Genomic DNA, 13,130 nt, shown 5'->3' with positions numbered 1-13,130 from the left:
ATTTCTTTTCTACCAGAAATTGTTGGCACCCGCATCAGGTAAGATAAATATCATATTAATAAGATATAAAAATGTACAATGATGCTAACTTAGGTCGGTCCAAAACTATTGCATAGGTACGGCTATGTTTGGTATAAACAGGTAAAAGCGTGCTAAGTTTGGCCAAGCCGAATCTATATACCCTCCACCATAGATCGCATATGTCGATTTCCTTTTAGGGAAATAAAGGACAAAAGAAAAGAATCGCTATAATATTGGAGCTATACCAAGTTATGGTCCGATTCGGACCATAATGGAATTGAATGTTGGGACCATAGTAGAAGTCATTGTGTAAAATTGTAGCCAATTTGAGTAAGATGTGCGGCCTTTAGGGGCTCAAGAAGTAAAAAAGAGAGATCGGTTTATGTGGGAGCTTTTTCAGAATATAGACCTATTCAGACCATGTTTAACACGTATGTTGAAAATCATGGGAGAAGCCGTTGTACAAATTTTCAACCAAATCGGATAATAATTACGCCCTCTGGAGGCTCAAGAAATCAAGATACCAGATCGGTTTAAATTGCAGGCATTTCAGGTTATGCACCGATTTGAACCATATTTGGCACAGTTGTTGGAAATCATAACAAAGCACTTCGTGCAAATTTTCTGTCAAATCGGATAAGAATTGCGCCCTCTAGACGCACAAGAAGTCAAGACCCCAGATGGGTATATATGACAGCTATATTAGGTTATGGACCGATTTCAACCATACTCAGCACAGTTGTTGGAAGTCATAATAAAACACCTCATGCAAATCGGATAAGAATTGTGCCCTCTAGTGGCTCAAGAAGTCAAGACCCAAGATCGGTTTATATGGCAGCTATATCGAAACATGGACCGATTTGGCCCATTTACAATCCCAACCGACCTACACTAATAAAAAGTATTTGTACAAAATTTCAAGTGGCTAGCTCTATTCCTTCCAAAGTAAGCGTGCTTTCGACAGACAGACGGACGGACGGACATGACTAGTTCGAATTAAAATGTCACGACGATCAAGAATATATATCAGGATTCACTGAATAAGGTTAAGCCAAGCGATCAGCCGATATACTTTTTTTTAATATTTGACAGTACTTGGCATTGAGGATGTCAACTTGTTCTCTTTTTACATTCATTCTTTGTTTACGTTTTCTCCTATATGATGACATTTTCAATCGTCAGATTTGACATCCTTAATGATGTTTATGGGGCCTATCCACTTTATGTTTTACATGTGACCTAACCTTCTATTAGTGAATCCTGAATATATATATACTTTATGGGGAATATATATATACTCCATCCTATGGTGGAGGGTATAATAAAACGTTTGGAATGTATAGCGATAAACAAAAGTTTTATTTTTATCGATATTATACCCTACATCACTACTGTGGTAGAGGGTATTATAACTTAGCGAAATATTGATAAGTTTACCGATCGACTCGGAATCACTTTCTAATTCGATTTAGCTATATCCGTCAGCCTGTCTGTCCATGTTAATTTTGTGTACATAGTAAAGATCGTAATTTTCATCCGATCGTCTTCAAATTTGGCACAAGCATTTTCTGGGGCTTAGAGACGAAGCCTATTGAAATTGTAAAAAATAGGTTCAGATTTAGATATATCTCCCATATATATGCTCGCCCGATCGGGACTAAAATTGCAATTATATCGTCATTTGTAAACCATTGTCAAGTTATGTTGTGAGAAGAATTATCTTACAAGTCTCGACATTATGGGTGAATTTCAATGAAATCGGTTCAGATTTAGATGTAGCTCCCATATATATGTTCGTCCGATTTGAACTATTATTGCAATAATTTGGATCACCGATTCACAGGAAAATTGGCACAAACGATTCTCTTATGATTTCCGGTATTGCTATTAAATTTAATATAAATCGGTGCAGACTAGATATAGCTCCCATATATAATTTCGTCCAATTTGAATACTCAATAATTTAGTAATTTGTTATCCGATCTTCACAAAATTTGGCACGAAGGTTTCTCTTATAACTCCTCTGATGGCTGATGAATTTAATAGTAATTTGTTCAGTTTTAAATATAGCTCCCATATATATGCATCTCCCAATTTTCACTTTTAAGGCCTTTATCAATGGATCTTCTCAAAAATTTGCACAACGATTTACTCTATGGCTCCTACAATATGTACGGATTTTGATCGAAATTCTACACATCAAATTTGTGAATTCGACGTTTTAGCATGCATATCCAATGTGGTGTAGTGTATCAAAAGGTCGTCTTCGCCCGACTTTAGCCCGTCCTTACTTGTTTTTATTGAAACTGTGTAACGTTTCGCTCCAATATCGAACGTTAGCCATAAATGTAGAGATTCTGAATGTTAGTAGCTTTTTTTATTGTACACCCTTGAATAACTTCATCTACGGTAAAGTAATGTCATTAATTGTAAAATTAAAAATTCTTTTATGGCAAAATGTTTCGATAGCTGCAAACGATTATTAATTTACCAGATCAATAATTATTCTCCTGTATCTCTCCAACTAGAGAGAGATAGAGAGGGTGAATATTTGAGAGTATAGATACAATATCGTACATTTTATTTTTTTTGTCTTCTGACTAAGCGATCATTACATTTTGAAGAGCATTCAGTATGTTGAGCAGCTCAGTCGCATGCGATGGAAAGTGACAGTTTTTAAAATTTCCCGTATGTCCAATTACAAAAACCATTATGTTAGTTTATGTTAGGTTTAAGTGGCAGTTTGCCATTAGACACACATAGACGTTTTCGTCACTGTGATACCACAGGAACAGGAGAAGGAAGGTGCTTTCTAGTTCCTACCGTTGAACCATCCAGATCGCTTTAAAAACCCATCAACTTGTGAATGTTCACATCCGCTAACTCAGACAAGTTCTCAAAGAAAGGAGAACGTAAAGTGGAACTCCTGACTGCCAATGGGCGACACACACAGCAGATGTTCTATAGTCTCTTCTTTCTCGACGTCCTCACAGCTTCTGCAGAAGTCGTTATTTGCAATCTTCTGTCTATCAGCATGTTTTCTGCCAGCGTCAGCAAAGCGATAGACCTGTTCAAGTTAAATAGCAAATATACGAAATCCCGGCAAAATTGGGCAATGGAATCGATGGTTTGAGTTTAAAAGGTTAAATAGCAAATATACGAAATCTCGGCAAAATTAGCCAATGGAATCGATGGTTTGAGTTTAAAAGGTTAAATTTTTTATTTGAAATCTATTAATTTGAACAGAGGCTAACTTACAGCATATTTAAAAATATAATTACAAAATTAAAAAAACCACTGCCGTTTTTTAAATACATGGCTAGTTGCAATAGATGAAAAACTCGCACACATGAACCATAAATACCGCAAAAAATCTGAAATTGTTTTTTAACAGCTATTTGCAGCGCCATAAAAATCATAAAAATACGTAATTACAAAATAGGGATAAAGGTTTTATGATGCCTTCACCCATTTTGTCAAACGTTCGTATGACGCCATCATATACCTGGTCAGGATTCACTTAACAAGATTAAGCCAAGCGATCAGCCGACATAGAATTTTTTTGTTGCTGTGAAAACAGTCAATGTCATTGTGGGTTTTTCGGCACTCCCGTAGTCGCCACAAAACATGCCAAACTCTTGGTAGTTCTAGGGGAAATAAGTACTATTCTGTCATACATTCTTATTATCAGCGAAGTGCAAATTGCAAATTTGGCCATGAACATTCCACTAAGGAACAGGGAATGAGTGCTGTCCGTTTTACGTTTAAACTCAATGATAAGGGTCTCCTTTTTATAGCCAAGTCCAAACGGCGTGCTGCAGTGGGACACCTCTTTGAGGAGAATTTTTCACAAGTGTAGTGCCTCACAAATGTCGCCAGCATTAGGAGAAGATAACCACCGCTGAAAATTTTTTTCTGATGCTCTCGCCAGGATTCGAACATAGGCGTTCAGCGTCAGAGGCGGACATGCTAAGCTCTGCGCTACGGTACATGCTAACCTCAAGCAGAGTGCACTCGGGCAAAAACCTATATTTGATTACACCAAGGAAAATACCCAGCATTATCTGTATTTGATATGAGAGTTTAAAAATCCGGATTTTGCGATATTTTTTTCGGGATTGCACAGAAAGCCAGCCAAAATTTTTTGGAGAATTTTGTTTTTCGGGGACCTTTGCCCAAACAACGCACCTCAAGTTCATGTTCGAGGTACACATCTGTATATCAAATATAGAACTTAATTGGATCAACATATAGATTAATTGAAAATTTCAACAAAATCAAAAAACTAATTTCGTCATTCTGTTTGTAACTTCTCGAAAAATTCGACAAGACCCCATAACATAAATATATTCTTGATCCTCATGGCAATTTAAGTCGATCTAGCCATGTCCATCCCTCTATGTGTCGAAAGCACACAAACTTTCGAAGGTGTAAAGCTAGCCGCTTGAATTTTGCACAAATACTTGTTATAAGTGAAGGTCGGTTGGGATTGTAATGGGCCATATCGGTCTGTTTTGATATAGTTGCCATATAAGCATGAGCTGTTCTGTTATGATTTTAAACAATTGTGCTAAATATAGTTGAAATCGTTCCATAACCTGATAAAGCTGCCATATAAACCGATCTGGGGTCTGGATTTCTTGAGCCTCTAGAGGGCACAATTCTCATCCGATTTGGCTGAAATTTTGCGTGACGTGTTTTTTATGACTTCCAACAACTGTGCTAAACATGGTTCAAATCGGTTCATAACCTGATAAAGCTTCCATATAAACCGATCTGGGATCTTGATTTCTTGAGCCTCTAAAGGGCGCAATTATTATCCGATGTACAACGGCTACTACCATGACCTTCAACATACTTGTCAAATATGGTCTGAATCGGTCTTTATCCTGATACAGCTCCTATATAAACCGATCTCGCAATTTTATTTCTTGAGCCCCTAAAGAACGCAATTCTTATTTGAATTGTCTGAAATTTCACACAACTACTATGGTTTACAACATTCAATTCAATTATGGTCAATAGCAAAGCAATTCTTTTCTTTTATCTATGTTTGCCTTAAAAGAGATACCGGGAAAAGAACTTGACAAATGCGATCCATGGTGGAGAGAGTACATAATATTCGGTCCGGCCGAACTTAGAACGCTTTTACTTGTGTTAATTGATCCAACTCAAAATTTTTTCAATTACTTTTTCAAAAGCGATGATTGATATTACGATACGTATACTAATGGTTGAGTGGAGCGGGCATGCTTTCATTTCGCTCCTCTAATAAAAAAAATCCGTATCTCGTAATAGGTACTTATTACAAAAAATTTTTAAGCCTTTCAGCAGTAGGCTCAAAATGGACTCCAAAGACCCAACAGCTGCGGTGGTGGCATCAGTCCATAGTATATTGTCCTCCCCTCCTATAGATGTGGGTTCCTTGGCCCCTGTAGTCGAGAGTAATGCTTAAAGCGTGCAACAAGTCGACGAACGAGTTATCGAACACGTGTTGAACTTTAAAGGGGGTCAACCCATACGAATTATGAACTGCGAGTATAGAGGGGACATCTTTACGATGGACCTTGTATTGATACGAAATATATTGATACCGTTAAAAAGCTCGTTGGAGCATCCACACTCCTTGGGGCTCAAAGCGCGATCTTATGAGAAAGATGGGCATCCCATAGCTCACAAAGGCGACGGTCCTCATCAGGATGTGGGTGGAGAAGAAGGAAGGAACTCTCCTTGTGGTGGCCATAGATCAAGTCTCCGTGACAAGTTTGTCTAAAACCAAAGGCATGGCGTACTACGGGGCCATAACCGTCTTTTTCAAGATTGGGAAGACTAGGATAGGCAAATGTCCTCTTATTGAACCATCAGGCGGTGCAGTGGCGGAACACTCAACACCGCCTAACGGTTAGGGGGCCGACAACGAGAAAATCACCGACTATCTCAATATTGGGAAGACTAGGATAAGCAAAGATACTAATACTAAAACATCAGACAGTACAGGAGCGAGAGACCCAACATAACCTAGGTAAGGTTTGGTTAGATGTAAGTGGCAGTCTGCCATCAGACTCACTTAGGCGTTTTTGTCCATTGTGATGCCACAGGAACAAAAGAAGGAAGACGCCTTCTAGTTCCTACCGTTGAACCATCCTGATCGCTTTAAAAAGTCCAACAACTTGCGAATGTTCACATCCGCTAAATCAGACAGGTGCTCAAAGAAATAAGAATCTAAAGTGGAACTCCTTCTGACTGCTAGTGCGGGACACACACACACAAGGTATTCTATAGTCTCTTCTTCTTCGATGTCCTCACAGCTTCTGCAAAAGTCGCTACTGGCAACCTTCAGTCTGTCAGCATGTTTTTCGATTAGACCTGTCATGACGGACATAATGACTAAAACGTCTGTTCTAGCCAGTGACAGCGAAGCGGTAGACCTCTTCAAGCCTCCTAGTCTCGCAAGCTCGTCCGCTTTACAATTCCCTGGGATATCTCTGAGGCCCGGCACCCAGACCAGGTAAATTTTGTACTCTTCAGCCATCTCGTTAAGAGATCAGCGACAGTCGAGGGCGGTTTTTGGGTTCAGAAATACGTTCTCCAGGGATTTAATGGCTGTCTGAGAAGATATTTATGCCAATCGTCGTTACGAAATTATATATTTCCTATTCCACCACTCCCTTAATTGCAAGGATATACGCTTGATACGTACTGCAGTGGCCGGGTAACCTTTTCAATATGACCAATTCTAGATCTTCAGAGTACACCCCAAAGCCCACCTGGTCGTCTAGTTTGGAACCATCCTTATAGAAGTCTTCACTCATAGAAAATGTTTGCTGAAAATAACAAACACTGTCTGCTGAATATTAGTAGTTAAATTTGCTGCTATTGTAGCAGTAGTTCTGCTATTACAGCAGTAGTACTGCGATTTCAGAGTATCAGGCTAACTGCTGAAAAGTCTGTTGTTTGCTGAAAATGAATGCTGCTTAATTATGTAGGGGATGTTAAAAGAAAAATAGAACACATATGTAAATATGTGTCTCAGTGGATGTTAATAATCACCACTGAATGTATAATCTCCTTTACCCATTTTCTTTAAATTTAGATACAAAAGGTCATGCCAGTCATATGTACATTTGTACAGCAATAAGAAAAAATGCGAGCTAGCTCAGCCACTTTTTGAAATGTATACCAATGGATGGATCAGGTAGCTTCTTTACAGTAAAATTACACACATTAAAATCATCTCTTCCAAACAAATTTGTAAAAAATGCCTAAAGTAATCAGGCAACCATAAAAAGTAGAATACACATTTTTTTCAGCAAACTTGGGCATTCAATACAGCAGATTTTGTTAGTTGAAATAGCAGTAAGAAATATTTGCTAATACAGCAGCCCTATGTTTGCTGAAACGGGAGTAATGTCTACTTTTCCATTTTCAGCAGACAAAAACTGCTGTTTTACAAACATTTTTGCTGTTTTGAATAACAAATTTGGTTGAGTGTATGTAACTTCTATTACCAGGGATATCGTAGTTCCAGTCGGTTCTATCAGGAATAGTGGTACAGTACTTTTTATCAAAAAGCGGCTCAGGTAGAGTGTCGTACATTGTATCAAGGATAAGACAGTACATGCACAAAAAAGCCATCCTTTGGATCCAGTTGACTATTGAACAGTAGGTGGACTTTTGAAGCGCTGTCCACCAGACCAGACCACAACACCATATAGTATTATAGGTCTGACAACTTCAGTATATACCCAATGCATGACCGCGGTCTAAACCCCTAACTTTTGCCAATGGCTCTGTTTCAGGTGTATAGAGGCAAGAGAGATTGACGTCGATTGTACATTATTGAAAGCACCTTCAATGTCAAGAAATGCTACCATTGTATATTCTTTGACAGCGAGAGAATCCTCGATGTAGTCGACAAGAGTCTTCAACATAAAGGATGGAAGACTAATAGGACGAAAATCGTTCGCCTTCGTGTGGTAAGGTTTTCCTGCCTTCGTAATGAAAATGACCTTCGTGTCCCTCCAACCCACCGGTATTTATTGCATGCAGATACAAGCAGAATATATCTCCCTAAGCCAAGAAACCAGTCTATCAGGCACAGCCTAGCGACTTAAAGTAGTCGAAACTTCTTATCGTCCAAAGGATTTTCGACTCAGATACAATTTTCCTAATAACCTCCGACGAACTAGACTGGTATGCAACCAGTGAAAACCTCTTCTGGGGCAACGTTGTCCGTTGGAGAATTTCCCGGAAAATGTGTATCAACGAGTAGTGTTTTCTCACTACACATTGTCCATACATTCTCTGACTTCTGAATATGCCCCACCGTAATAGGTCTCGAGGACAGAATCTTCCTTAGCCTAGAGGCCTCAGATGTATCCTCCACGGAGCTGCAGAATTCTACCCAAGATTTGTTCTGAGCCTTTCTCAGCCCGCCCTTATATCTTCTCAGTTCAGCCTTATAGATGTCCCATTCGTGTGGTGCTCTTGTGGCTTTCGCTCTGTTTAAAAGTTTTCTGTAGTCCTTCCTTAGACCAACCAGCTCTGGGGTTCACCATGGCGGTCGATGTTGCGCCTTGGCTTGGCACTAGGACATGCTGACACAAGCGAGACATTCAGGGCCTTCGTGATCCGCTTGACCATTATGTCTATATTCTCCGCAGTATCACTTCCTTTTCACAACACAGCATAACGAACAAGGACCCGACGACGGAACCATCAAGAATACGAAGATTAGGAGGGATAACGATTCTAATGCTGAAACATCGGGCAGGGCCGTGACAGAGAACTCAATGCCGCCTAACGTACAAGAAGCCGACAATGAGACCAAAATCTACTGCCAAGAAGCCTATTTACTCCAAATTTGGATGACTGGTTTAGGCAAAGATACTAATATTGAACATCAGGCAGTGCAGTGAGGGTAAACTCAATACAGCCTAACGATCAGGGACCCGATTATGGAACCATTACTGACTAGGATACGCAAAGATCCTAATATTGAAACATCAGGCAGTGCAATGACGGGAAACTCAACTCAGCCTAAAAAACAGGGAGCAGACGATGAGACCATCACCCAATCCCAAGAATCCCATCTAATGGAGGACCAATGATTGAGGTCATCTAGAAAAACCGTCTCCTGATGGAGAAAATCAGCAAGGGCAAGATTCATATTGCCTTAATTCATGAGCCATGGACGACACGGAGTTTCAGGACTGAACCATATCAACTATCAATTATTCTATGCTAACTCTGGTACTCGGCCGAGGACCTGCGTTACTTGTCATAAACATTTTAATTACATTTTTTCCTCAGAGTTTTCAATGTCCGACGCAACAGTGACGAGACAGGTATCACTTCATCTGCCTTTCGCCTCTCCGACACCGCCACCAACGTCGGAGCTGCAACGGTTGATGAGGAAAGCAAAACAGACAGGTACTGACCAGAAGAAGACTTGTCAACAGCATTACGACAGATTTAGTGGGGTCTTTCGAAGAAAGTTGTCCTCTTCGAGAAAGGAAATCACTCCAAAAAACCCTGGATGACCGGGGAGGTATTTATACCCAAGCCCGGCTAGGCAAGTTATGCGACACCAAAGGCCTACAGACCCATAAGCCTTACGTCCTTTCTACTCAAAACCATGGAACGTATCGTGAAGAGCATGATAAAGAGTAGGACATCCAGCGAACTACTCAAATGCAAACAGTAAGCCTACACCAAGGGAAGGTCGGTCTAGACTGCCCTGCACGAGGCTGTGCATAAAATATAAGAATCCTTTGACGCTAAGCCGTATACAGTGGCAGTTTGCATTGACATCTAGGGGGCGTTTAACAATGTGCGGACTGACACAGTTTTCCAACCCTTAGACCAGTACCGGGTGAATCCGGTCCTTAGAGACTGGATAAACCATATGCTAAGGAACAGGTGGATAAATTGCGGATCCCATGACATAAATATAAGGGAGAAAGTGGCATAGGGCACGCCACAGGGGGGCATTTTATAGCCACTCCTTTGTGTGACCACCAAAAATAACCTATTAGGGATGCTGACTGAGGAGGGATTTGAACCCGTCTGCTATGCAGACGATGTTATAATGTTATTGCCATCTGGAAGATCATGTTACACGGATGGATCAAAGCTAGAGGATAGAGTGGGTCTACATTGAGAACTTAGGGACTGAGATCTGTTTTAGACTGCCTGACCATAATACGGTCCTGCAGGCAGAGATCCGGGCGATCACGAAATGCGTAAGGTGTTTTAGTGCTAACGCGAGGACGTCGAGTGTGAACATCTTTACGGACAGTAAAATGGCCATAAATTATCACGACCAGACTTGCAGTGTAAGAAGGAGATTAACGCCTTCTCGGAGGATGACACAATCCGCATCGTTTAGGTGCCGGGCCTTAACAGAGAAAAGGGAAATAAACGCACAGACGATTTGGCAGCGAAGGTCAGAGGACTGCCGTCTATAAACTTTGTTATCCTGAAGCCTTTCGGGTCGAAGCATTGCGAGTTAAGGGCGTGGGCGACGTACGCGCATTTAACACCGTGGAACAGCGAAACAGTCGGTAGAACTCTAATAATAATCGTCTGGTTCTGGCAGATTTAAATGCGCATCACGTGTCATGCCATTCTCCCCTAGGTAACGGCATAGCTTTGGCGGAGCAGATTGAAGGCTCCAAGTTTTGCACGGTGAATGAGGATGCCCCCACTAGGATTCCGAGGAGGTGCAGCAGCTCGCCAGACATTTCCATTGCATCCCCTGATCTCTTGAGTGATTCTGGCAAGCCGTCAGTTTTTTGGGCTCAGACCACCTCCCCATAATTCTCACCATCGACCGATCACCCGCCTTCATAACCTCTGAGCGCCGGTAGTTTATCAATTAGAAGAAGGCCGATTGGATCGGCTTCAGAGAGTACACCAACCGCCGCTTCAGTGAACTGACATCCGTCTCGAATGTGCTGGTTGCCGAGAGAAAATTCCAAGACATCAACGCAGCAGCCGCTTGCTTTATACCAGCCGGTCGGATACCCGAAGTGCGGTCAAATTTCCCGGCGCTGGCTGTGGTACTCGCAGACGAGCGTGATGGAATTCGTAGTACAAACCCCAGAATTAGCGAGCTGAATCTGAAAATAAACAGGGTAGTCAACGAACATAAGCGGAATTTGTGGCTGGAAAAGTTGGAGCAATGTAGCTTAGGTACCGGTTTAGACAAGCTGTGATCTAATGTTAAGTCACTCTCGAACCCCGTTAGACGAGATGACAGGATCTCAGTCACTTTTGGCGACGAAACTGTGACTGATCCGAAGAGATGCGCCAAGTTGTTCAACCGTCAATTTATTGTGCATCACGAGAGTGACAGGGCTAGGAGGAGAGCCATTCATTGTATCCGTGGTCTTCGAGCCGATGGACAGCAACCACAATTTAACGTGAGCGAAGGCACGATTGTCATCCGTGGTGCCAAATCATCCAAGGCGTTGGGCCCCGACGGAATCTCTTAACTGATGCTGAAGAATCTTAATCAACCTGAAGTTTAGTACTTTGCAACTATCCTCAACCTGCCTTTAAACACTCTTATAGTACCCGATGTCCGTATGATGGGCAGTCTCGTAGGAGAATTTTCATTAGCCGAAAATCAACATGAATTACGAAGACTGCATAACACAACAACTGCTTTGCATGACATCACCGCACACATTTGCCGTGGCTTCTAACAGCCCTGGCCATGTGATAGGATCGTCCTCCTGGCACTGGACCTATCGAAAGCATTCGAAACTGTCAGCCATGCCAAACTATTTGAGGATATCGCCAACACGTCCCTCCAGCCAAGCCTGAAACGCTGGGTCGCGAATTATCTGTGTGGTCGCCAGTCATTTATGGAATTTAGGGATAAGAAGTCGAAGCACCGTAGAGCGAAACAGAGAGTTCCCCAAGGCGGGGTGATATCTCCTGTACTGTTTAACCTCTACCTATTCTCCATTCCACCCCCTCCAGACGGCATACAGATCGTATCATATGCAGACGATTGTACAATCATTGCTACAAGCCCCCCACCCATTGTTGACATCTGCGATAGGTTGAACGTATGCCTCAACGAAATTGCCTTCATATTTCAGACCATTGATCACTACAAATAAGCATGAGGAGAATGCTGAGCTGACTGTGATTGTCGATGGAGAAATGATTCCGTCCATCAAGTGTCCTAAAATACTTGGACAACTCTAACACATTCTCCCACATGCCACAGCAATTTGCAGCGCCAGTGTGGTCTCGTCCGATCTCTGATACGTAGTGGAATAATATTCAGATCTGTCAGTTCTTATGTCTCCTCAATTCTCATGTGGACCACCTCAATCAGGAGACAAAGATCCTACCAGTGCGAAGACATAACTACATGTTATCTAGGCAATACCTTTTGGGCTGTTTTCGCATAGACCATACAAATCACCTTGTGGATAGATATCCACCGCCCAGAAGCCTTAAGGTAGATCTACATGATCTAGAGCGTTAGGTTAAGCGCTACAAGAGAGAACCTCTAGATTAAGTGGGATATCAAGCGGGTGTAGACAACATTCATGCAGACACGGTAGCAGATGCGGTAAATAGCTTTCGGGTGAATGTGATCCTTGACCTCCCACGGTAAACCATAGTAGTCCTGGCTCAATTACGATCCGGCAGATACAACTGCCTCAACTCCTACATGGCAAGGATTGATGCCGACGTGCAGGATGTATGTCCCGATAGTGACCAGGCCCACATGACACACATCACCTGTGTAACTGCCCGGCCAGACCCACTCGACTCAGACCCAGATCCCTCTGAACGTATCTCATCTTAGTCGCAGAGTTCCCACCCTTGGCAAACCAGAGTACTTCTAGCTCTTTTGCTCTTTGTCTAGTATATGTCGCCGCCTCAACTCCTAAAGAGATTGACTTTACTTTACTTTTTGGAGACCAATGGACGGCGTCCGCAGCACCTGAAGAAGTTAATCAAAATAGTACTAGGTCAAATACGTTCCAGCTCACTTCATTGGCTCAGCTAATCCAAACCCAGATCCCTCTGAAGGTATTCTACTCAAATCACTGAATTCCTGGATATTTAACAGAACCAAG

General features: G+C 41.8%; 1 protein-coding gene across 1 annotated transcript in view; it reads left to right on the top strand.

Annotated features, from left to right (window-relative positions):
- The window catches only part of LOC106089140 (voltage-dependent calcium channel subunit alpha-2/delta-3), a 172,083-nt gene that overhangs the window by 143,172 nt on the left and 15,781 nt on the right, over nt 1–13,130 (top strand). Inside the window, exon 21 of the mRNA XM_013254920.1 lies at nt 17–38. Coding sequence (XP_013110374.1) covers nt 17–38 — 22 coding nt within the window. The remainder of the gene's footprint in view (nt 1–16; nt 39–13,130) is intronic.

Source organism: Stomoxys calcitrans, chromosome 1 (assembly GCF_963082655.1).
Source record: "Stomoxys calcitrans chromosome 1, idStoCalc2.1, whole genome shotgun sequence".
Lineage (NCBI taxonomy): Eukaryota > Metazoa > Arthropoda > Insecta > Diptera > Muscidae > Stomoxys > Stomoxys calcitrans.
The sequence above is the reverse complement of the archived record's forward strand: the minus strand, read 5'-3'. Positions and strand labels throughout refer to the sequence as shown.